Source organism: Natrix helvetica (assembly GCF_964273705.1).
Source record: "Natrix helvetica genome assembly, chromosome: 1".
NCBI lineage: Eukaryota > Metazoa > Chordata > Lepidosauria > Squamata > Natricidae > Natrix > Natrix helvetica.
In genome coordinates this window covers 340,778,361-340,803,315 of record NC_138548.1, presented here as the reverse complement: position 1 = coordinate 340,803,315, position 24,955 = coordinate 340,778,361, and the positions used below count along the sequence as shown (strand labels likewise).

General features: G+C 47.1%; 1 protein-coding gene across 3 annotated transcripts in view; it reads left to right on the top strand.

Moving 5' to 3' along the window:
- LAMB2 (laminin subunit beta 2) overlaps positions 1-24,955 on the top strand; it is an 82,290-nt gene that overhangs the window by 9,481 nt on the left and 47,854 nt on the right. For all 3 annotated transcript variants that reach the window (XR_014173835.1, XM_081935904.1, XM_081935905.1), the window contains exons 2-9: positions 990-1,159; positions 2,464-2,599; positions 9,265-9,338; positions 11,395-11,583; positions 11,975-12,038; positions 15,671-15,876; positions 17,725-17,845; positions 20,622-20,810. Coding sequence is in view for 2 of the 3 variants with exons in the window: in XM_081935904.1 (XP_081792030.1) it covers positions 990-1,159; positions 2,464-2,599; positions 9,265-9,338; positions 11,395-11,583; positions 11,975-12,038; positions 15,671-15,876; positions 17,725-17,845; positions 20,622-20,810 (1,149 nt within the window). In the remaining variant the exon portion in view is untranslated. The remainder of the gene's footprint in view (positions 1-989; positions 1,160-2,463; positions 2,600-9,264; positions 9,339-11,394; positions 11,584-11,974; positions 12,039-15,670; positions 15,877-17,724; positions 17,846-20,621; positions 20,811-24,955) is intronic.

Here is a 24,955-nt window from a genome sequence, read left to right as displayed (position 1 = left end):
GTGTCTGCATATTCATTGGAATCACGGGACAGAACAACAGTGAGGACAATTAATTGGTGGAATGACTTGCCTTCAGAAGTTGTGGATGCTCCAACACTGGAGGGCTTTAAGAAGAGACTGGACAGCTTCTTGTCTGAAATGGTATAGAGTGTCCTGCTTGAGCAGGGGGTTGGACTAGAAGACCTCCAAGGTCCCTTCCGGCTCTATTCTGATTGACTTTACGACACAATGGAGTCAAGGAGGTGGAACAGCTGGTGAAGAAGGGAGCAGAGCTAGAGGCTGCTTTGCCTGTTCTGTGCTGTGCACACATAATCACTAAAAGATAAATCACAATTTCTGACAATAATCCCTTAGCATCTGGATTAATATCACTATTCCAATTTCTCAATATAATTATTTTAGCCATCTGCCATGGTTGATACAATGACAATTCCTGATAAAGAGTCAGATTCCAAAGTTTAAATACATAGTTCAACATCACACCAACATCATGAACATTTAGAGATTTTCCCATAAGCATCTTTACATACATTAACTAATACACTATTCTAGAATAATAGCAAACAATCACATTTCATATGGGTCAGTAAACCTGCAAATTTCTTTGACATGTGTAATGATGTCCAGAATTTCAAATATCTTCTTTGGGGAATCTAGAATATCTTAAAAAACATGTTTTTGTTTAACTAACTTTTATCTCCAGATCTGAGATTTCTTTTTTGATGGATACTAAACAGATAATGCCCTGATCCAGCAATTTGCTCTTGAATAATTTTGCAGTGGAAAAAGTTTCTCTTCCAATCATTTTTCAGTTGGAAAACAACTGTTTTGTGTTACCTGAAACTCAGACTTTGCTTTTGACAAATCCAAATACTTCTAATAGAATCCTATTCTTTGCTTGTAATTCGGATCCCGATGGTTCAGTGCTTCCTAGGGCTCTATCCTGTCCCCAGGATAATATTTTCTTTGGGTACCTCCTGTCTCCACAGTGCTGGGAGGAGTGCTGTGCCAGGAACCCGAACATCCCCATGGCTGTTCCCACGGCAGCTGCTACCCAGCCACTGGAGATCTGCTGGTAGGCAGGGCTGATAGACTCTCTGTCACTTCTACCTGTGGCCTGCGACACCCACGACCTTACTGCATTGTCAGTCATTTGCAGGTGAGTATTGGATTGCAAAGGTAGGTAGAGATGATGATGGTGGTGGTGGTAATTAGTTTAATTTAATGTAAATAATATTCATTTATTAATTATTACATACAGTGTTAGTTCTAATAAATAAATAGAAGCATGGATTTCATGTTTAATGAATAAAAGTAAATAATCTACTATATACTTAGATGTTAGCTCTTTTGTCCTTGGTTAGGACTTGAAATGTTAACGTTTTTAGCAGTCCCAAGATGTGAATTGAATTGAAGATCAAATAACAATAACAACAACAACAACAACAATAACGAAACAGTGATACACATTGTCATCGGGGCACTTGGTACCATGTCCAAGAATTTTACAAAATACATAAAGAAATTGCAGCTTCCTGCAATAACACCAGCGGAACAGCAAAAAACTGTGCTACTCGGAACATTGTATATCTTAAGAAGGTACTTGGTTGATACCTAGGATGCTGGCAGAACTCGTATAAACCATTAGCACTAGTCAATGGTATTTGTGATGCATTTTTGAATATTCAGTTGACAGACTTTCCTGTTTAATGAATAAATTATATCACAACAACAATAATAATAGTAGTAGTAGGCACCTTGGGTGCAATCCCAAAACAACTGCAGCACCATTTGAACACCATCAGCATTGACAAATTCGCCATCCGTCAATTGCAGAATGAAGCCACATTGGAACAGCTTCCATCCTGCAACAATATCTCTAACACTGTCAACCATCCAGATTTGCCTATCCCAGGTCCTGGGCAAGGACTCGATAGGTAAACAAAAAATGCTGAACCCAGCCTGAACCTGCGTGATGAGTTGTTGTTCTTATAGTTGTTGTTGTTTTGTCCCTTCAAGTCATTGTTGACTCCTGAGAATTGGACAGGTCCCTGCAGTTTTCATGACAAGATTTCAGAAGTGGTTTGCCATTGTCTCCTTCCTGGGGTTGTGAGAGAGTGACTGGACCATCCGCCCACATTTACAGCTGCTTGCTGTGTCCTATGGTCATGTGGCTATCATGGATTCACTTAGCAACCATGCTGTTGCTGTTTGACTGCAGCATTTTCTTAACAACCATTACAACAAAACTTTGTTGAAACACGGCCCCAGGAATTGGACTTCCATTCACTAGTAATTCTACCCTGTAGGACTCTGAGCTAATTTTTTGTAGTATAAAAGCTAATAGCTGCTTCTCTATATGTTTACATGCGATAAAAATCAAGTTTCCTTCCGTATGAATTTCTCCCCCAAATCCATTTTTATGAGGAGAATATCCTGTATGTGACTCCATTTCTTGAACAGGATGAGAAAAAGTGCTTTGTGTGCGACTCGCGTCGACCTTATGATCCAGTGTCCAACCGTAACAGCCATCGCATTGAGAATGTCATCACTGCCTTTGCTCGCTATCGGAAGAAGACCTGGTGGCAGTCAGAGAATGGTAAGAAATGGAAATCTCCATGCATAAATGCCAGGATGACAAGTTTTTGAGGAGTTGTACAGGCAGTCATCAGTGCGAATCAGTTGTACAATCTTTAAGGTGTCGGTGCTGATGCTGTTACCTAGTTTGGTAATGAAACGTCTGCAAGAAAACAGTCAAGCTCAGAGAATATCAAGGACCCCTCATGCAGTATTGGACTATAACAGTGATAGTTAACCGTTTTGGTACTGAGTGCCGAAACTGGAGCGTGCGCGCCGGGACCTGGAAGAGAGCAGCTGGCCAGTGTGCATTCACGCGGCAGCCAGCTGCACTTCCAAGTTCCACCCTGCATGCATGCACAGCTGATCTGTTGTGCATGCGCCATGGGCAGATGCTTTCTTCTGGGTTCCAATGCATGCATGAGCATGATGGAACCCGGAAGAGCAGCTGGCGACGGCGCTTGTGCCCACAGAGAGGGCTCTGTGTGCCACCTCTGGCATGCCTGCCATCGGTTCGCCCTCACGGGACTATAAGGATGTTTGATCTAGCACCTGCCGGGAGGGGTGTATTTTATGGATAGTTGTTGCCTAGAAGCATTGTATGAGATAGGTCACTGTTCTGACCCCCCTCTCCACGCCTGTGAATAAACCAGAACACGGGCTTGGCTGTTTAATTACTGAGATAACAAATCCTCTGACTGAGGGCCCAGACAACTCACGTTCAAGAAAACAACCCAGATTATTCGAATGAAGCACCGCAGATAGTCCCAACGAGCAGACACGGCTAGAATACATAGATTTTCTTAACTACTAATTTGAATGGTTGTTTCCTGCAAATGTCCCCTCCCAACGCCTCACCTATAATCTCTCTTGGGAGGGGCCAATCCACAATCACCTGTGCTTAATCATCTTCTCTGAGTCTGCCTACGGAGTTGCTGCTTCCGTTTCTCAGCCCTTCTCAATCTAGCATCAGGGACAAACTGCCTTTGATCCTCCCCACTGCTCCATGCCTCAGGTGCCTCCTGGTGGCCAAGCAGCCTTTCTGGTCCCTGCTCTGAGTCTGAACCCTGCACAGGGTCCTCCACATTGTCCAGGGCAGACTCATATGGTTCCTCGCTATCCGAGTCCATGAGCAGCTCAACCGGATCCTGTTGGGCCACAACAGGAACCTATGTCACCCGTGCCTCAGGTGGCACACGGAGCCCTCTCGGGGCGCACGCGAGCCGTCCCCCCCCCCAGCTCAGCTCCACCACACATGCGCGCACGCTTCCTGCTGGTCAGCTGATTTTTGGGACATGTGCGCATTCTCGGGGTGGGAGGAACATGGAAGGCATGGTGCGCATGTGCAGGGGGCAGGGCACATGGCATCATGGGTGTGGGCATGCACGCTTTTGGCACGTGAGGACAAAAAGTCAGCCATCACTGATCTAAGTGGTCATCGCACCTCTCCCCCATAGAATGTCATCAGAGGCTGAATATCCTTTTTTGGCTCGCGTGCCATAAGGGGGGAGCACAGGGGGGTCATGCGCAGGCGTGCCGCACCCATAATGCAACACGCAACCCCCCCCAGTGGGCATGCGTGCATGAGAGGTGCTCCCCCCCCCGTTTTTTGCATGTTTTTTCGCCCTCCCCTGGCTCCAGAGGCTTTATAGGAGCCTGGGGAGGGCGAAAACAGCCCCCACCCCGCCCCCTGGAGGCCCTCTGGAGGCTTCAGGGACCTTCAGGAGACTTCCCTGAAGCCTCTGGACAACTAAAAACGACCCTACGGTTTGCTCATAAGGTCGTTTTTAGTCCCCCAGAGACTTCAGGGGAGCTTAAACCAAGCCTACGAGCAAGGAAATCTGTTCCTGAACTTCCGGTTTGCCCATAGGGCTGGTTTTTTGCGCTCCGGAGGCTTCAGGGAAACTCATGAAGTCTCCGGAGGGCCTCCAGGGGAGTCGGGGGGAGGCTCTTTCCGCCCTCCCCAGGCTCCTATAAAGCCTCTGGCGCCTGGGGAGGGGTGAAAAATGCCTTTAAAAAAGGTTGAGCTGACAGGGCAACGCCTCGCATGCCCTGACAAATGGCTCCGCGTGCCACCTATGCCACGTGTGCCATAGGTTCGGCATCCCGGCTCTAAGATTTATTGTTGAATACAGGCAAGTTCTCAAATCCTATGACCCGTTGCTGAATCATGAGTAAAAGCTTTCCAAGAAAGGTGCTTTAAGGCCTTTTATACGATAACAAGGAAAATAGAAAGTCCCCTCAGGCTACTCAGTGTCTAGTGCTTGAGTCTCCCTTTAGATGCTTTACCGTAATGCAGAGTGCTGTGCGTAGGGGAGGTGAGGCTGATGGGAGCTGGATGGCCTGATCCCTGCTGCACCATTGCAAGGGTGTTGTAAACTGTCTACCAACAGGACTCCTAGATACGCATAGCCGTTTTCTTCCTTGCTCTTCTACCGTGTGTTTCTCTGCAGCAGCAAGCTAACCTCACCCTCAGGTTGGCCTGCCTTGGATCTGGATGTTCTTTGTTCCGAGGCTGAGTAGGAGAGAGGGCTTTCCCAGAGTCCTGTTGCTTTCCTTTTTCTCCCACGCAGGGGAAATGCTGAATCATGTACAACCAAGTCCCTTCTTCCTCTGATTTCTGCCAGGTGGGGGTGGGGGCTCCTACAGGAAGAGCCAGCTACTCAGAGAGGAACTCAGCACCAGCAACTGGCAGCCAGACTGTCTCTCTCTGGGTCCAAAAATCACCCACACAGCTTAGAGCTCAAGTCTCCTTAAGCAGGTCCTTTTTTCTGCTGGTTCCTTAAATTTCTCAGGTGCTCCTTTTGCCTAGATTCATCTGGAGTTGCTCTTCTCCTTTGTTCCCGATTGAAGAGGGTGGACAAAAGGATGAATCATTTCTTCCCCATTCTCAGCTTTTTAAAAAAAACATCAGAGAGGCAATTTGCAGCCAAAAAGAAAGCAATCAAAACAACAGTTTGCTTAGAATATTTACACCAGAGTAATATTTTATCTGCCCAATACAATGTGGGGTGGGTTTTTTTTTAAAATATAAAAACGATTTTTATATGTTCTTAACAAGGAGTAAGAGCAGATTGTTTGGATCAATTGAAGAAAAAAATGCACAGTTCTAGGGGGGTGAAACTGACCTAACTTTTCATTAGTTTTTAAAAAACATTGTGAATAACCTGTTTCCCCGAAAATAAGGCCTCCCTGGATAATAAATCCAATTGGGCTTTTGAGCGCATGCCCTAAAATAAGCCCTCCCCCGAAAATAAGCCCTCCCCGAAAATATTGCCACACAGCAGCAGCCATGAGGTGACCACGCTCATTTCCTCCTGCACCTCAAAAATAATAAGACCTCCCCGAAAATAAAGCCAAGTGATTATTTCGGGGTCAAAAGAAAATAAGACCTTGTCTTATTTTCAGGGAAACACGGTATATGTATATCAGTAATTTAAGTTACTGCTTACTGTATTTTGTTTTATTTTTGAACTACACTTCCCAGGAAACTGGCAAACTCCATTATAAAAAGCCATACATAAAATAATCCAATATATTACCAATATTATCTGGAATTACATTCTTGTATCATTAATGCGGAAATGTGTTTATTTCTTTATAGTTCAACTCTGTCTGACCTAATGGTAGAATCTTATAAATTCAGGAACTCTTTGCTACTACCTGTATGGTTTACAAGACATATTGAGTGGTGGCGAGGAGGTTTTGTTAAAAGAGGCCTGCCTTCCTTGTCAGCTGTTGGTGGTGGGATTTTGACAGCTGCTGGAGTTAAGGTGTCCCTGCATGTTGTACATATAGAGAGGAGGGGAATTTACTATGATTCTTAGCAGTTGCGGATTAAGGCTCACTGGTGCCCTAAGCACTGACAATTGTTGGTACTCTCCTCCTTTGTACATACAGAACAAATCTTCATTGGGTTTTTTTTTTCCTTTCTCAATTTTGTGGTGCTCCCTTTGGGCCTGGTGCCCTAAGCAGGTGCTTAGCCTGCTTAATGGTTAATACACCACTGGTTCATAGATTTCTCCATGGCTCATAGAAGATACCCAACCACAGTGTTTCTCAACCTTCTCAACTTTAAGATAGGTGGATTTCAACTCTCAGAATCCCCCAGCTAGCCATGCAGGCTGGGAAATTCTGGGAGTTGAAGTCCACATATCTTAAAGTCATCAAGGTTGGGGAACACTGCTCAACGTAGTTTGAAAAGTGGAAAAAGAGCAACATTGGGCCAGCTGTCATTCAGGAAATTGGGTCATCGCCATTATTGATTTTCTATCATGAGAATCCCAATAGGTTTCTGAGGAATCTTGGATTCCCTTCCAAAAGAGCTGCCTAGAGTTGCTTCAAACAACGAGGTGGCGGTATATAAATTTAATAAATAAATAAAATTAGGTCAGAAACCTGATACCGTGTTTCCCCGAAAATACGCCAGGGGCTTATTTTATTTTGACCCACGAAATATGGCTTTGGGTTTATTATCGGGGGTGGGTGGGGTGGGGGTCTTATTTGCGCCAGCCGAGCGAGTGGCCGGCACTGCTCTGATGTGTCCTGTTACCGCCCTGCGTCGGGCTGGGCTTTCTTTGCGAGGGAGACAATCTGGGGAGTGAGAGAGTTAGGAAGCCGGGGCTGGCGTGGGGCCGTTTCTCCAGTCAAGCATCTGATTCATCCCCAGGGGTGAGCGTTTTGCCTCCTCTCTGCCCCGGCTTGGAAGCTGCAGAGGAAGCCTGCCATGCCCGGCGAGGGGGGGAGAAGAGACGACAAGAGAAGGCAGGTCTCGCTCCACACCTCTCACTTCTCCTCCACCCCACCTGCCACCCCTCTCGCTAAAGAGACGGTGGGGAAGGGAAGCAGCCTGGATTCTGTTAGCATTGGGGCGGGGTGGGAGGAGTTCGGCTGCAAGACACGCGTCCTACCCAAGACTTGCAGCTCTGTCGTGTTTCTCGCTGTTTTGTCCAGGGAAGCACCCTGTAAAAAAAAATCTCGCGAGTTCAACTTCCCTGGACAAAACAGTGAGGAACATGACAGAGCTGCAAGTCTCGGGCAGGACGCATGTCTCGCAGCCCAACTCCTCCCACCCCGCCCCAATGCTAACAGAATCTAGGCTGCTTCCTTTCCCCACCATCTTTTTAGCTAAACGGGTGGCAGGTGGGGTGGGGGAGAAGCGAGAGGTGTGGAGCGAGATGTGCTCCTCTTGCTGTCACTTCTCCCTCCCCTCCCCGGGCATAGCAGGCTTCCTCTGCAGCTTCCAAGCCAGGGCAGAGAGATGACGAAGGGTGAAACGTTCACCCCTGGGGATGAATCAGATGCTTCACTGGAGAAACGGACACACGCCAGCCCAGGCTTCCTAAATCTCTTGCTCCCCAGATTGTCCGCCTTGCAAAGAAAGCCCAACCCGATGCAAACGCCGCCTCCAGCCACCTCTTCATCCTGGTGAAACTACGTTTTGAAAGAATGATCTGCGGGGGGGGGGGATTTCCTGCACATTGGCAGTGGCGTCTCCTCACAGGGCTTCTCCCGATGTCCCAGGGGCGAAGCAACATCCCATAAAGGAAGGCATGGAAATCCATACAACTGGGGATGTCAGAAGAAGCCTTGTGAGAAGACGCTGCTGCCAACGTGCAGGAAATCTCCTCCCCCTCCCCCTTCAGATAGTCTTGTGGGCTGGCCGGAGAAGTCTTCAATGAAATTCGCTCTGTCTGTGCCTCTGCAGGCAGCAGTATCTCCTCGCAGGTCTCATTCTTCCTTCTCTTTGGCTGATTCTCATATATTTTCAAGCAAAACACTGCCAAGAGAGGGAAGTATCTCTTCTCCCTTCCTTGCCAAACTTTGAGTGTAGACGTAACGTTTCACAAAGCTCCTTAATCCGCGGCTGTTGGCTCCCTCGCTTTGTGTTTTTTATACACATACCGACATACCCACCCTTCCTGGGAATGCCGTTTCCCACTCCCAAGATTCCGTTTCCAAGGAAAGAAGAGCGCTGAGGCCGCACTGGACTTTCCCCCCTGCCCTGACTCCTGTCAGCCTCAACTTTGCTCCTGAAACCCTGCGGGCCACTTCTCTGCTTGAGCTCAGCCGAAGGGGGGGTTGAGGGCAAGGGCGAGATGAAGCGGATTGCTTCCCCTTTGCCTCCTCTCCCAAAAGCAGTCTCGGGCGGAGCCACTTTTGCAGCAGGAGACTCAAGCCAGCCTTCTGAAGGGTACTGTAGCAGCAGCTATCCACAATTTTTTTACCCTTATTTTGTCCCGATCCATGTGGCTCACTGGGCCACATGGGTCGGGACGAAATAATGAATAATAATGAAGGCCGGGGCGAGGAGCGTCGGGTGCATAATTGGCCTCCTGCTGCTTTTGTGGCCGTAATCTATGGCAAAGGGAGCCGCACCTGCCGGAGTCCACGGCCTGAGCAGCACCCGCAAATCAGCTGTTTTTTGAATGGAAGCCGGATCAGCTCAACTGATCCGATTAAGGAGCCGAGAAGCGCTAAGGTGACTAGGGAAGGGAAGGGCTTCCTTCTGTACTTGCCATGGCACCCTTTCACTTGGGCTTATTTTCGGGGAAGGGCGTATATTTACACCCACCTCAAAAACCAGGCAAAAAACAGGCGTGGGCTTATTAGCAGGACATGTCGTATTTTCGGGGAAACACGGTATTTTTCTGGGGTCCATTATCACCCATTTCTTTATTTCTTTAGGGGTGGAGCAAGTCAGTATCCGCCTGGACTTAGAGGCTGAATTCCACTTCACGCACTTAATCATGACTTTCAAGGTATGTTGCATTTGACCATAGCAATAGCAGACATATACCGCTTTCACAGTGCTTTTACAGCCCTCTCTAAGCAGTTTACAGAGTCAGCATAATTGCCCACAACAATCTGGGTCCTCATTTTACCAACCTCGGAAGGATGGAAGGCTGAGTCAACCTTGAGCCTGGTGAGATTCGATCTGTCGAACTGCAGCTAGCAGTCAGCTGAAGTAGCCTGCAGTACTGCACTCTAACCACTGCGCCACCTCGGCTCAACCGTAGACCATAGGGGAGGGTTCCCACGATGTCTTTTTCTTTGAGAAGCGTGAATGTGTTTCTCTTAGGGGATCCTTTGTTGCCTTATGCAGTTCTTCACAAGGGAGGGCCTTTATTTAAACTACAGAACAGACGCCCATTTCAACGCCGACTTTCCTGTCTGCAGAATCTAAAGGCAACACCTTTGTACAGAGTTTCCTATAAGACAGAAATTCCTTTGTATACAGTGATGCAAATGATTCTTCTTATGAAATGTGGGGGGAAGCCTTATAAAACTACTTTGTAAAATATCTGATTAAATCTGTTTCATCTATTATGTAAACATGTATAATTAGCACTTGATTCGATGGATTATTGAGGGGAGCAACAGAATAGCAGAGTTGGAAAGGACCTTGGAGGTCTTCTAGTCAAACCCCCTGCTTAGGCAGGAAACCCTGGACCATTTCAGACAAATGGTTCTACAATCTCTTCTTAAAAACTTCCAGTGTTGGCGCATTCACAACTTCTGGAGGCAACTTGTAAAGATGACTTTGTTAAATTTCGTTTGCTTCCCTTCCCTTCCCTAAAGCAAAACCCTTTCCAATATTGCAGCATAGCATAGCCTTGTTAAACTGAGGTTCTTAAATCAAGGGTTGACTGTATCCCTGATAGTGTAACCAAAAGAAAAATCTAGGGCCATGTGGATGAATATAGAGATGACCTTGGAGAAAATATGTGGTTGTTGTTACTTGCAAAGTCGTGTCCGACCCATCACAACCCCATGGACAATGTTCCTCCAGGCCTTCCTGTCCTCTACCATCCTCTGGAGTCCATTTAAGCTCACGCCAACTGCTTCAGTGGCTCCATCCAGCCACCTCATTCTCTTCTGTCCCCTTCTTCTTTTGCCCTCAATCGTTCCCAGCATTAGGCTCTTCTCCAGTGAGTCCTTCCTTCTCATTAGGTGGCCAAAGTATTTGAGTTTCATCTTCAGGATCAGGCCTTCTAAAGTGCAGTCAGGGTTGATCCCCTCTAGGACTGACCGGTGATTGCCTTGCAGTCCAAGGGACTCGCAGGAGTCTTCTCCAGCATCATAATTCAAAGGCCTCAATTCTTTCGCCCTCAGCCTTCCTTATAGTCCAACTTTCACAGCCTTACATTGCAACTGGGAAAACCATAGCCTTGGCTAAATATGTGGTAACCATTTATAAAACCTAGCCCAAACAGAAAATGTGAGAGAGAAACTCAGGATTGCCTCACCTTGATTCTCTTTGGTTTAAAGTGGGAAGGAAAAATATCATCAGACTTCCATGATTCTATTATGGAAGTCTGATATTTCGTCTTCCCTCCTTAAACCAAATAAAATCTATTGATAGCCTGTATCAATAAAGTAAAACTCTAGAGTTTTTTGTGATGTCTGTTTCTTGACCTGACCTACATTGAAGGGCTGATAGGCCTTTAACACAAAAGTTAAAGTACAGGGCCTGGTTCACCCATGTTTATATTTGATTCCTTTTTCATTATCACATCTCATTATTCTATTTATTGGTGAAATGTATACACTTCCTCAATCCAGCTTAGCTCCAGGCAAGATATAACACGGACAATTAACGATGATGATGATAATGATCAAGATGATACTGCTACTATTAATAATAATAATAATAATAGCAATACGGTCATTTTAAATGCAGACAATGTAGACTCTTAATGAAAACTAAAAGCTGAGCAAGACTTCAGATGGTAACCTGAAGACACCGAAAGAGATCCCTATAGATCTCCAGTCCAATTTGGAGTGATTTGTTGGGTGACCATTTCTTCCCCGCAGACCTTCCGGCCTGCAGCCATGCTGTTGGAGCGCTCGGCAGACTTTGGCCGCACCTGGCAGGTGTACCGCTACTTTGCCTATGACTGTGCAGCATCTTTCCCCACTGCCTCCACTGGCCCAATGAGATGTGTGGATGATGTGATCTGCGAGTCGCGATACTCGGACATTGAACCGTCTACAGAAGGGGAGGTGAGTGTGACTCCTGGCTTCAGGGCTCCAAAGTGGAGAATAGATAGTCCTTGACTTACGACCAATCACTTCGTGATGTCATGACCAACCTGAAAAAAGGGGACTTAGGACGATTCGAAATTCCGAAGCTGGACCCTTTCTGCAGTCAGGTGACCACATTTTATGACAGTTTTGCCAAAACCTGGCATTTCTGGTTTTCAGCAAAACCTTCCCCATAGTGAACCACTGGCTCACTTAATGACCAGTGCAAGCAAAGATTGCAAAATGTGTAGGTCATTGGTCAGCAAGCTCCATAAGGGTTGTAGGTAGAGGACAACCTGTAATCAAAGCTACTGCATTCAACCAGGGTTTTTTTCTCTTCTCTACGTTATGTCTTTCTTCTTTCTTCTAGGTCATCTATAGAGTACTGGATCCAGCTATTCCAATCCATGATCCTTACAGTGCAAAAATTCAGAGTGAGTTTTTTTTTTAATGGATTCTGGGGCTGAAAAGAGTAGAGTAGTTACCTTGCCAACTTTAAAATATTCAGCTCTCAGAATTCCCCAGCCAGCATTCTGGGTGAGGAATTCTGGGCGCTGAAGTCCAGATATCTTATCATTATCAAGATTGAGAAACACTTGAGTAGAACATTAGTTTGAGGTATAGAAAAGATTTAATATATCCCACTTCCCTTCAAGATTTTCAGAGCTGGGCCGTATCCAAAGTATTGCAAATTCTTTCCTGTTCCAGATTTATTTCAGGAAAAACCCAAATAGATTGGCGTGTTCTTGGGGGTGTGGGTGGAGGAATAGAATGGTCCAGGAAACATTGCGACATTCAAGGAATGGCCTTTTGCTTTTTTAGTAGCATCCATATGTGGTAAGACTACTACAGCTTCTAAAATTCTCAGCCACCACGGCAATAAAGATAAGAGTACATTTCAAAGTCATCTCTCTGGGGAAGGCCATTTCTTTATTCTCAGTTGCTAAATCTCGACCTGTTGACGAGAATGGTTTCCAAAGGCAGGCAGTTCCATATCGAGAATACTCCACTGGAATATTTTAAGCAGAAACGGCATAGCCGTTTATCATGGGTGAAAAATTATCCAGGGATTTCTTTTGTTGGCGGTGAAGGGGATTATGAAATTACTTTTCCTCCTTTTCCAGTTCTTTTCCAACCCGATGATTCTTCTGAAAAATATATATCCCCCACTAGACTCAAAATTCTAGGTAAACATGCTATTACCACAAGAATCTCTTCCCAATGAGAAAATATCCTATACCAGTCTATGTAGCACACAAACACACACACACACACCTACCCATACAAAGGAGAGATTTATTTAACCAGTTAGTTCACTCTGTTTGCAGTCCAGTCTGCAGCTGGCCTTGTCTTTTGCCCTATTTCAGGCTAGCTAATTTTGGCCCTCAATGTATTTTTTGCTCTAGCAATTACTCTGTTGGCTCCAAGGATCTGTCTGGGCATTTACTATCCCTTGCCTTCCCTCCTCCCTAACGTGGTGCATATTTTTCTGATTCTAGCTCAGCGATGGCGAACCTTTTTGGGCTCGCGTGCCATAAGTGGGGGGAGCGCAAGGGGGTCGTGTGCAGGTGTGCCGCACCCATAATGCAATGCACGCACCCCAGTGCGCATGCGCACAGTACAGGCGCGACCCCCCCATTTTTGTATGCTTTTTTCGCCCTCCCCAGGCTCCAGAGGCTTTATAGGAGCACGGGGAGGGCAAAAACTGCCTCCCCCGCCCCCCCAGAAGACCTCCGGAGGCTTCAGTGACATTCAGGAGGCTTCCCTGAAGCCTCCGAAGCAGTCAAAACGACCCTCCGAGCAAACCGGAAGTCACTTCCGGTTTGCTCGGAGGGTCGTTTTAAGAGCTCCCAAGGCTTCAGGGACCTTCAAGAGGCTTCTCTGAAGCCTTCGGAGCGTTCAAAACGACCCTCCGAGCAAATAGGAAGTCTGTTCCTGAACTTCCGGTTTGCCCGTAGGGCCGGTTTTTTTGCGCTCTGGAGGCTTCAGGGAAGCTCATGAAGCCTCCGGAGGGCCTCCAGGGGGGCGGGGGAGGCTCTTTTTGCCCGCCCTGGGCTCCTATAAAGCCTCTGGAGCCTGGGGAGGGCGGAAAATGGCTTTTAAAAGGGTGAACTCAGTTGTCCAGCGGGCGCATGCGCGCCGGCTAGCTGACAGGGCAGCGCCTCGCGTGCCCTGACAAATGGCTCCGCGTGCCACCTGTGGCACGTGTGCCATAGGTTCGCCATCATTGTTCTACATGATACTTCATACAAGCCAGTTAATCTAAAATGGTCAAGCTTCTTTCTTTCTCACCACAATCTTGAGGGGTCCTTGCTGCTCTCTGATCTTGCTTGTTTTCTTGCAGACAGTCAATTACAAACTAGGCAACATCGTCAGGGCCAGTAAGGAGTGCTGTTTGCTGTCAGTTTATATTCTAGTGGCTTGCCTTTCAGTGTTGGTGGGGGCGGTCTTAGAGATTCTTTGGTTGGGCTGTTTGCTGTTGGCTGCAATAACCACTATGTAGGGCAAACAGGCAGAACGCATCCACAAACACCAACTGGCAGTCAGAAGACATGACATATAGATAGATTTAACCATAGTTTCCATTGGGAAAATGTGACCTTCCAAGCCAAGTCCAAAAACGCCAGGAAATTGCTAGAAGCCTGGCACTCTGACAAATCAACCATCAGTAGACACATGGACATTAACCACATATATAGACTATAGTTGGGGGACACGGTGGCTCAGTGCTAAGACGCTGAGCTTGTTTATCAGAAAGGTCAGCAATTCAGCGGTTTGAATTCCTAGTGCCGCGTAATGGAGTGAGCTCCCGTTACTTTTTCCAGGTTCCGCCAACCTAGCAGTTCGAAAACATGTAAAAATGCAAGTAGAAAAATACGAACCACCTTTGGTGGGAAAGTAACAGTGTTCCGTGCACCTTCAGTGTTTAGTCATGCTGGCCACACGACCATGGAGACGTCTTCGGACAGTGCTAGCTCTTTGGCTTTGAAACGGAGATGAGCACCGCCCCCTAGAGTCAGGAACGAATAACACATATGTGCGAGGGGAACCTTTATATTTACCTATAGACCAGTGGTGGGATTCATTTTTTTTATTACCGGTTCTGTGGGCGTGGCTTGGTGGGCATGGCATGGCTTGGTAAGCGTGGCTTGGTGGGCGTGCCAGGGGAACGATACTGCAAAATCTCCATTTCCTCCTGATCAGCTGGGAGGCAGAGAATAGATGGGGGCGGGGCCAGCCAGAGGTGGTATTTACCCAGCCCCAACTTCCACTAAACTGAATCAGAATGGAGTTGGAAAGGACCACGGAGGTCTTCTAGTCCAGCCCCCCGCTCAAGCAGGAGATCTTATACCATTTCAAACAGTTGGCTGTCCAGTCTTTTCTTTAAAGCATCCAGTTATGGAGCACCCAGAACGTCTGGAAGCAAGCTGTTCCGCTGGTTAATTGTCCTCACTGTAAAATTCTATAAAATCCCCATTCCCTCCCCACTCCAGGGTAAAGTTACCGCAAAATCTCCATTCCCTCCCAATCAGCTGAGACTCGGGAGGCAGAGAATAGATGGGGGCAGGGCCAGCCAGAGGTGGTATTTACCGGTTTTCCGAACTACTCAAAATTTCCGCTACCGGTTCTCCAGAACTGGTCAGAAACTGCTGAATACCACCTCTGCTATATAGACTATGCAAAAGATACAATCACCCAGCCCAAAAAGGAACAAAAAGACCCAAGCAGCTCTCCACCAACAATCAGCACCCAGATCAGAATGATTAATTCCAGGGTTAACATCAGACCAACAGTCAAGTAAGCAAAATCCCAGTCACGAAACTGTCAAAGAAGCCAACAGCAAACAGCCCAACCAAAAAACCATCTACACAGACAGGCAAGACACCAGAATATAAAACCAAGAGCAAACCCCACTCCTTACTAGAACTGATGATGTTACTTAGTATGGGTAATGAAACGTCTGCAAGAAAAAAAGCAAGCTCAAGAGCAAAGAGTTGCAACTGTTCTCCTTTATTAGTCGCCACAATCTCACTATCTTCTTGCATCTCATGATTTCAATGCCCAGATCTCCTGAAAGTCACCAACCTGAGGATGAACTTGACTAAGTTGCACACTCTGGGAGACAACCTCTTGGATTCACGTCGGGAAATCAAGGAGAAATACTACTATGCAGTGTATGAGATGGTGCTGCGGGGCAACTGCTTCTGCTATGGGCATGCCTCGGAATGTGCCCCTCTCGCTGGCAATCCTGCTGCTGATGTGGAAGGCATGGTAAGGCACCCTGGCACAACCACAAAGATGCCGAGGCCCTAGAACAGTGGTGGGCAACCTTTTTTTTCAACTGAGCCAAATCTCGCCAAAACCACGATTGAAATTTACTTTGAGAGCCACATTTTTAAAACCGAAAATACATAGGATGGTACACTGTTTTTAGTTTCAATAAGTTTTTATTGAGAATATTCTGCATGCAAGTATCCACATAGGTCGGGAGGATACAAATAACACAACTAATAAAACAAAAACTTTAGAACGATATTATTTATCGATAACGTTAAATTCCGTAAAATTTGCCTTACAATGTAGAGAAAATTACATCCTGACATTGACTGACAAAGTCACAACCACTAATATGAACATTGGCCTTGCATTTCCTTGGATAGTTTGAGTAAGTCAGGTTTGTATGTTGTTGTTTTTAATTTCATCTCTCTCTCCCACTTTCTTTTTTTCTTTTTCTTTCTCACTCTCTCTCTGGCTCTTTGTCTCTCTCTCCCTCCCTCCCCCATCTCTGTCACTCTGTGTGTGTGTGTGTGTCTGTCTGTCTCTCACTCACTCTGTGTGTGTGTGTGTCTGTCTCTGTCTCTCCCTCTGTCTCTCTCCCCTCCCTTCCTCTCTCTCTGTCACTCTGTGTATGTGGGTGTGTCTGTCTCTCACTCATTCACTTAATCACTCACTCTGTGTGTGTCTCTCTGTCTGTCTATCTTTCTCTCCCTCCCTCCCCCTCTCTGTCTCTCTCTGTCTGTGTGTGTGTGTGTGTCTGTCTGTCAGTCTCTCTCTGATTCCCTCCCTCACTCCCTCTCTCTGTTCCTCTCTCTGTCTGTCTTTCTCACTCACACACACACACACACACTGTGGTCACCTTGTTGAGTGTTCCAATCACATTTAAAACACTCAACAACTGGCCTGCATTTATGGTATTTTGCAGCATTCTGCAGTCATAGGACCAAAATTGGTTGTCACTCGCCCGGGCTTTTGCAGAAGCTTCCCTCCGAAGCCCGAGAGGAGGGAGGGGAGCGGGCACCCGGCACACAGAAGAGCCGCATTAAAGGGTGTAAAGAGCCGCATGTGGCTCCCGAGCCGCGGGTTGCCCACCACTGCCCTAGAACAAATGCAGAGTGCCAAAGATGATGATAAGGGGCCTGGATATTAAGTCATATGATGAATGGCTATAAAGGGACTAGGTATGTTTAACAAGGAAAAATCTTAGGGGTGACAGTTTGGCAGTTCGAATCTCACCAGGCTCAAGGTTGACTCAGCCTTCCATCCGTCTGAGGTCGGCAGAATGAGGACCCCGATTGTTGTGGGGCATTAGGCTGACTTTGTAAACCGCTTAGAGGGGGCTGGAAAGCACTGGAAAGCGGTATATATGTCTACGTGCGATTGCTATTGCTATGCCCAACAGTGACACTAGTCAGATTTAGAACCATGGAGTTTATATAATTTTATTATTTTATTTAGTTAGTTAAGTTTGTCAAACATGTATGAGATAACAGGTATAAGTATAAACGTGGACATGAACATAGGAAATGGGTACAAATAAATGGGGGCAATAAGGCTCAATTGTGGTCGTACCTAGATTTGGCTATTTCTGTGTTTCAGCTGCAAAATGCGTGAACATTATGTCTTTTGGGCTTTCCATGTTATCTTAAGAGCCACCATCATTTTTTTTTTCTTCAAAAGCCTTTTCACAGGAAGCCACAGTTCATACCAGAAATAAAAGGCCCTGTTTTTGCATGGGGCTCTTCCCAACGTACAGTATAGGGCTAGACCACATGACCCTTGTGGAAGGTCTGTCCTCTGCTATTGAGGTTTGTGTTGCCACTTACGTTTGTCTACCAACAGGTCCACGGTCGCTGTGTCTGCAAGCACAACACCAAAGGGCTGAACTGTGAACTATGCAACGACTTTTACCATGACCTGCCCTGGCGCCCGGCTGAGGGACGCCGCACAAATGCCTGCAAGAGTGAGTGTGTGTGAACACTGTTGTGCAGAGTTCCCCAACCTTTATGGGTTGGGGGCCCGGAGCGGCAGGGGAATGGGGGAAAGAAGGTATGGTTTTGTGGGAGGGGAGAGGTGTGCACCTGCTGCTTGCATGAGTGAGGCCACGAGCACCTGCAATGCTCTCATGAATGGGGCTATGCATGTACATCAGGGGTCGGTTCCTGCCAGTTCTAACCTCTTCTATAGAAGAGGTTCCACAAATCTACAGTGCCGTTTAGAACCGGTTCCAGCTCCCTCCCCCCGCCCGTCTGCACATCATCAAGATGAAGAGCGAGAGGAGGAATTTGGGGAGTTGAAGTCCACAAGTCTTAAAGCTGTCAAGTTTGAACACCTGTGGGTTTTTTTCTAAAGGGTTAGGGGTGCAAGGGTCTTGTAACTTGACAGCTTTAAGACTTGCACACTTCAATGCCACAGTTCCTGAGCCAACATGACTGGAGGAGGAATTCTGGGAGTTGAAGTCCACAAGTCTTACAGCTGTCAAGTTTGAACACCCCTGGGGTTTTTTTTTCTAAAGGGTTAGAGGTGCAAGGGTCTTGTAACTTGACAGGTTTAAGACTTGCATGCTTCAAATGCCAGAGTTTCTGAGCCAACATTTTGGTTGCTAAGCGTTGTTAAGTGAGTTTCACCACATTTTACAAGTTGGCCATGCCCACCCAGTCACATGGCTGACAAGCCACTCCCACACAGTCACATGTCCGGCAAGCCACTCCCACCTGGTCACAGAGCCGGCAAGCCACTCCCACAAAGCAGGCCACACCTACGGATGAGTTTCTAAAAAAATTTGAAACTTGCCACTGATGTACATGCACCAGCCGGCCACTCAGGAGGCCCGGTTGATAATAGGCCACTGATCGGTAGTGAGCCGCAGCCCACAAATTTGGGACCTCTGCTGCAGTGCCTCTAAAGACAAATTGGGGGAGGCTGTGGGGTCAGAAATGGCACGTGCCCTCCCAAAACATTTATGTAGATAACCTTAGAGGAGAGATGTTGTTGGTAAAGATATATACTCTACCAATTGTTTAGGATAGAATAGAATAGAATAGAATAGAATAGAATAGAATAGAATAGAATTCTTTATTGGCCAAGTATGATTGGACACACAAGGAATTTGTCTTTGGTGCATATGCTCTCAGTGTACATAAAAAGACAAGATACATTCGTCAAGAATCATAAGGTACAGCACTTAATGATAGTCATAGGGTACAAATAAGCGATCAAATCATACTAGGAAACAATCAATATAATTATTATTGTAAGGCATTTACCACACAGAAGGTTTTCTTCCCCTGAGAGATATAGTAGTCTGAAGCCTTACAGATATTATTGGACAGAGCCATTCTCAAAACTATGAGGAGTATGGCCTATAGCAGCGATGGCGAACCTTTTTTGGCTCGCGTGCCATAAGTGGGGGGCGCGCAGGGGGGTAGTGTGCAGGCGTGCCGCACCCTTAATGCAATGCACAACACCCCCCAGTGCGCATGCACGCACTACAGGCGCGACACCCATTTTTTGCATGCTTTTTTTGCCCTCCCCAGGCTCCAGAGGCTTTATAGGAGCATGGGGAGGGGAAAACAGCCTCCCTGCCCCCCTGGAAGCCTTCCGGAGGCTTGAGGAACCTTCAGTCAAAACGACCCTCCAAGCAAACCGGAAGTCCGTTCCTGAACTTCCGGTTTGTCCGTAGGGCCGTTTTTTTGCGCTCCGGAGGCTTCAGGGAAGCTCATGAAGCCTCCGGACGGCCTCTGGGGGGGGGGAGGCTCTTTTCACCCTCCCCAGGCTCCTATAAAGGCTCTGGAGCCTGGGGAGGGCGAAAAATGGCTTTAAAAAAGGGTGAACTCAGCTGGCCAGCGCTCTCATACGTGCTGGCCAGCTGACAGGGCAGTGCCTCCTGTGCCCTGACAAATGGCTCTGCGTGCCGCCTGTGACATGCGTGCTAGAGGTTCGCCATCACTGGCCTATAGTAAAGGAATGCTAGGAGTCTTTAAGTGTAGCAACATCTGGAAGATCACAGATTTCTTCCACATCTTCATTAGGGTGCAGCAAAGGAACTTGTCAATTATTTAACATAGTATTTTATACACAGAGAAAGATTTATGTTTCAAGCCGAAACAGTGGATGAATTCTTATGTGGTAGCAGGTCCCACAGAACTTGGTCAAACAGACCCCAACGGGATTGTTGACACAAAGACGTGCAAGGAAATAAATTACATGCAGGAAACCCTTACGTGTGAAGGGGTTTAGAGAAGGGCTAGCTCAGATCTGGGGCAGGCCTCAGCAGCCATGCTCTGTTGCGCGCATAAACTGCTGGCTGGGGCCGGCTTCTGTTTTGCCACAAGGGTGCAAACAAGATTAAGGAAGAGCCTCTATGTCCTAGCCAGGTGATTCAGGGGATGCATAAAGAGCCGAGGTGGCACAGTGGTTAGAGTGCAGTACTGCAGGCTGCTTCAGCTGACTGCTAGCTGCAGTTCGGCAGTTCAAATCCCACCAGGCCCAAGGTTGACTCAGCCTTCCATCCTTCCGAGGTGGGTAAAATGAGGGCCCAGAGTGTTGGGGAAAATAAGCTGACTCTGTAAACCGCTTAGAGAGGGCTGTAAAAGCACTACAAAGTGGTATATAAGTGCTATTGCTATTGCGATCCTTGTGCTCTCTTGGATGCTGCTGCTGGTGTGCTTGAAGGGTGGGAAGCGCCATTGGCTGATGGAGTGTAGAGGGAAGCACCTATGTGTTCTTGCCCTCCTCAGAATGCCACTGCAATGAACATTCCCACCGGTGCCACTTCGACATGGCTGTGTACCTGGCCACGGGCAACGTCAGCGGTGGGGTCTGCGATCAGTGCCAGCACAACACCATGGGCCATCACTGCCAGTTCTGCAAACCATTCTACTATAAGGATCCCACCAAGGATATCCGTGATCCTGGCATGTGCAGAGGTAAGAGAGGAAGCTGAGGGCGGGCAGAGGAAAATGGACTCTCAGGGTCTGAGAATCTGCAAGGCGAGAGGGATTTTCTCTCAACTTACAACCATTCATTTAGTGACTATCTGAAGTTGGACCGTCTGAAGTTACAACGGCTCTGAAAAAAAAGTGATTTATACCATTTTTCAAACGTACGAGTCGTTGCATTCCAATAGTAATGGGATCAGAATTCAGACACTTGGCGACTGACAGGTACTTATGATGGCTGCAGTGTCCCAGGGTCACATGATCGCTTTCTGCTACCCTCTGAGAAACAAAGGAAGCCAGATTCACTTAACAGCTGTGTTACTCACTTAACGACTGCACTCATCCCCTTAATGTGCAAGAAAGGTTGCAAAATGGGTCAAAACTCATTTAACGTCTCGCTTAGCAAAAAAAATGTCAGACTCAATTTTAGCCATAAGTTGAAGATTACCTATGTGTAGGCATCTAACCCCTGATATTTCTAGGTCCTATATTCCCTTTGAACCTCTGTTGAAAATTAAATCCTAAAGATTAGGAGACTCTAGAAAGAGTGCAGAGAAGAGCAACAAAGATGATTAGGGAACTGGAGACTAAAACATATGAAGAATGGTTGCAGGAACTGGGTATGTTTAGTTTAATAGAAAGAAGGACTAGGGGAGACATGATAGCAGTGTTCCAATATCTCAGGGGTTCCCACAAAGAAGAGGGAGTCAAGCTATTCTCCAAGGCACCTGAGGGTAGAACAAGAAGCAATGGGTGGAAATTAATCAAGGAGAGAAGCAACTTAGAACTGAGGAGAAATTTCCTGACAGTTAGAACAATTAATCAGTGGGACAGCTTGCTTCCAGAAGTTGTGAATGCCCCAACACTTTAAGAAGATGTTGGATAGCCATCTGTCTGAAACGGTATAGGGTTTCCTGCCTAGGCAGGGGGTTAGACTAGAAGACCTCCAAGGTCCCTTCCAACTCTAAGGGGAGACACATGAAATGCCGTATTTTTCAGAGTATAAGACACACTGGGGTATAAAACGCACCAAGATTTTGAAGAGGTAAATTAAAAAGAAAAGTTTTTGCCCTCTGCAGACCTCCCAAACCCTCTGCATGCCTCATTTTTTGTGAAAAACAGGACATGCAGAGAGTTTGAGAGGCCTGCAAAGTGCTCCTGGGGGGTGGAGCAAAAATGAGCAAAAAATGGCCCGTTTTTCTTAAAAACAGACCTTTTTTTTTGCCAAAAAATAAAAAGTGCTCTGGGGGAGGGGGGCAAAAACCAGCCCGGTTTTTGCCCTAAAAAAAGGACATGCATAGGCTTTGGGAGGCTTGTAGAGTGCTCCTGGCGGGGGGTCAAAAACGAGCCAAAAACAGCCCGTTTTTTGCTCATTTTTGCCCTCTCCAGCACCCTGGAGGACTTTGCAGGCCTCCCAAACCCTCTGCACGTCCATTTTTGTGAAGTGGGCAGGGTTTTGGGAGGTCAGAAATTCTGTATTCAGTGTATAAGACGCACCCAGATTTTCACCCTCTTTTTTTGGGAGGAAAAAGATGCATCTTATACTCCGGAAAATACAGTATGTGGCTGCGGGGAGGCGTGCAGCCATCGGAACTCTGGAACCAGATTGCACATAGGTTTTGAGAGTGTCCATCGTAACTTTGAACCAGCGGTGTAATCTTCTGAAGTCTGCTACCGGTTCGGTGAGTCTGCTACCGAGCGCGCTCACATGTGGACCTGAGATGCGCTCATGCAGCGCTAAAAAAGGAACATTTTGAAACCTTCTGAGTTTGCAAAGTTAAGTAGAACAACCGGGGGGGGGGGGGAATCCACCGTGCCACGTGATTTAGATTAGCTAGAAAGCAGGAAATCTGACGATTCTAGCTGATATAAATCGCCCGTCATAGCTGATCGTCGTAGCATTTCTCCCCTGCTTTGAACGCTTGATAAACAACTGGTGTTTAAGCAAGGATTACCTGTTCTTAGTTGAAAAGTAAGTAAGGAGATATACATAATTACTCTCTTTTTATTCAGTCATCTAACTAGGGACAGCAGCCTTCTGGCTTCCCAGGCTTCAATGAAATCCCTAAGGAGAACATAGGGAATTCCCTTCATGGGGTATTTTAGGAGCAGAATTTCGGTCACTGCTGAGAAAAATTCCTGAGGAGAATTTCTCCTTCCTTCGGATAAAATTAAAGTATCCTACTGCTTTATTTCTCCCCTAAAAAGGTGGAGAATTTTGAAAAGCCATTTCTCCCCAGCGCTAACCACAATGCTTCCATCTTGTCATGGAGCAGAAATCAATGGAAAATTACGCTTTGATTGTTCAGTAATTGACTTCAGTGGTCTTTCTGAGGACTGAGAAATACCTTCTGACTGGAGCATTGGAACAAGACGAAAATATCCTCCTTGGGAATGGCTGGTTGTGTTCCCCTTCTCACAGCCACAGAGTGTCTTAGTGCCCCTACTACTAGTGCAGCTTTGCCATGTTTCCCTGAACGTATAGACCCCTGATGGCGAACCTCTGGCATGCGTGCCAGAGGTGGCACACAGCACCTTCTCTGCAGGTATGCAAGCTGTCGCATCAACTCAGCTCTGCCGCACCTGTGTGCACACCTCCCACCAGCCAGCTGGTCTTTGGGTCTCTGTCATGCATGCCGGGGGGGGGGACAAGGGGCATGCGCGAGGCCGCACGGGGTGGGGCACATGCAAGGGGTCACACTTGCATGCGGGGGAGTGCATGCGTGGGGCCTGCACATGCATTGCATTTTGGGGGTTGGGGCGTGTGCTTTGGCCACTCGGTCCAGAAAATGTCACTGGTATAGACAGAACCCTACTGATCAACAGAAGCACAAAGCGACAATCAGCAAAAGCTACATTGGAGGCTCTGGAACCAACGTGTTCTTTGTGCATTCAGTGAGCATTGAGTTCTCCACATCCATCTACAATAGTGGTAGTCAGCCTGGTCCCTACCGCCCACTAGTGGGCGTTCCAGCTTTCACGGTGGGCGGTGTGGGGGTTTGCTGTAACTCTGCTGTGTACATTTTATAAAGTCAAGTTACTTCCTACTTTATAAATCACCATCACTGTAGAACCGGTGGGCAGTTAGGCAATTTTACTACTAACAGAGTTACAAAAGTGGGTGGTAGGTACAAAAAGGTTGACTACCCCTGATCTACAGGTTAGGCTGCCTGTTTCTTCATTGCTGAGATAGCAGAGTGGAGAATTCAGCCTTGTGCCTTTCAGCCTTGGCAACTTTAAAACATGTCCACACATCTTAAAGTCGCCCAGGTTGAAAAACGCTGGCTTAGCACAATGGTTCCGCTCAATGCTGGGAACTTAAAAGGGCAGTGTTTCCACTCAAGGTTGAAGTAGGAAAGGTAAACTACAGGTAGCCCTCGACTTAGGACCATAATTCAGCCCAAAATGACAGTCGTAAGTCATGCCAGTCATTGAGTCACCAGGTGACCATGTCCGATTTTACAACCTTTTTTTACAGCAGTCATTAAGTGAAGCGCCACTGTTGTTAGGTGAGCTCCATGATTGTTAAGCAAATCCATTATCTGCAATGGGCATTTTTTGCTGGAAACCACCGTGTTTCCCCCAAAATAAGACCCTGCCTTACAGTTTTGCCACCAAAATGGTACCAGGTCTTATTTAGGGGGGGGGGGATGTTGTCCACTGACTCACCTCACTTGTGTGTGTCAGCCCCAGCCTCTTTTCCGCTGTCAGAACTTTGTCCAGGAAGTCCAGCAAGACTTTCCTGAAGGCCTCTGCAACCGATAACAGAGCTCTGGATTGAGCGCTGTTATCAGCTACACAGGCCTTCAGCAAAGCTTTGCTGGCTGCAGAAGAAATGCGGCGAGGTGTGCGAGGCCTGGCTGCAACTATCCGAAGTAGTAGGGCAGCACCAAACACACCCCATCCCTACCTGTTGTGGCCCAGCAGGATCCAGTTAAGCTGCTGATGGACTTGGATAGCGAAGAACCATATGAGTCTGCCCTGGACGATGTGGAGGACCCTGTGCAGGGTTCAGACTCAGAGCAGGGACCAGAGAGCCTGGTTGGCCACCAGGAGGCGCCTGAGGCATGGAGCAGTGGGGAGGATCAAAGGCAGTTTGTCCCTGATGCTAGATTGAGAAGGGCTGAGAAACG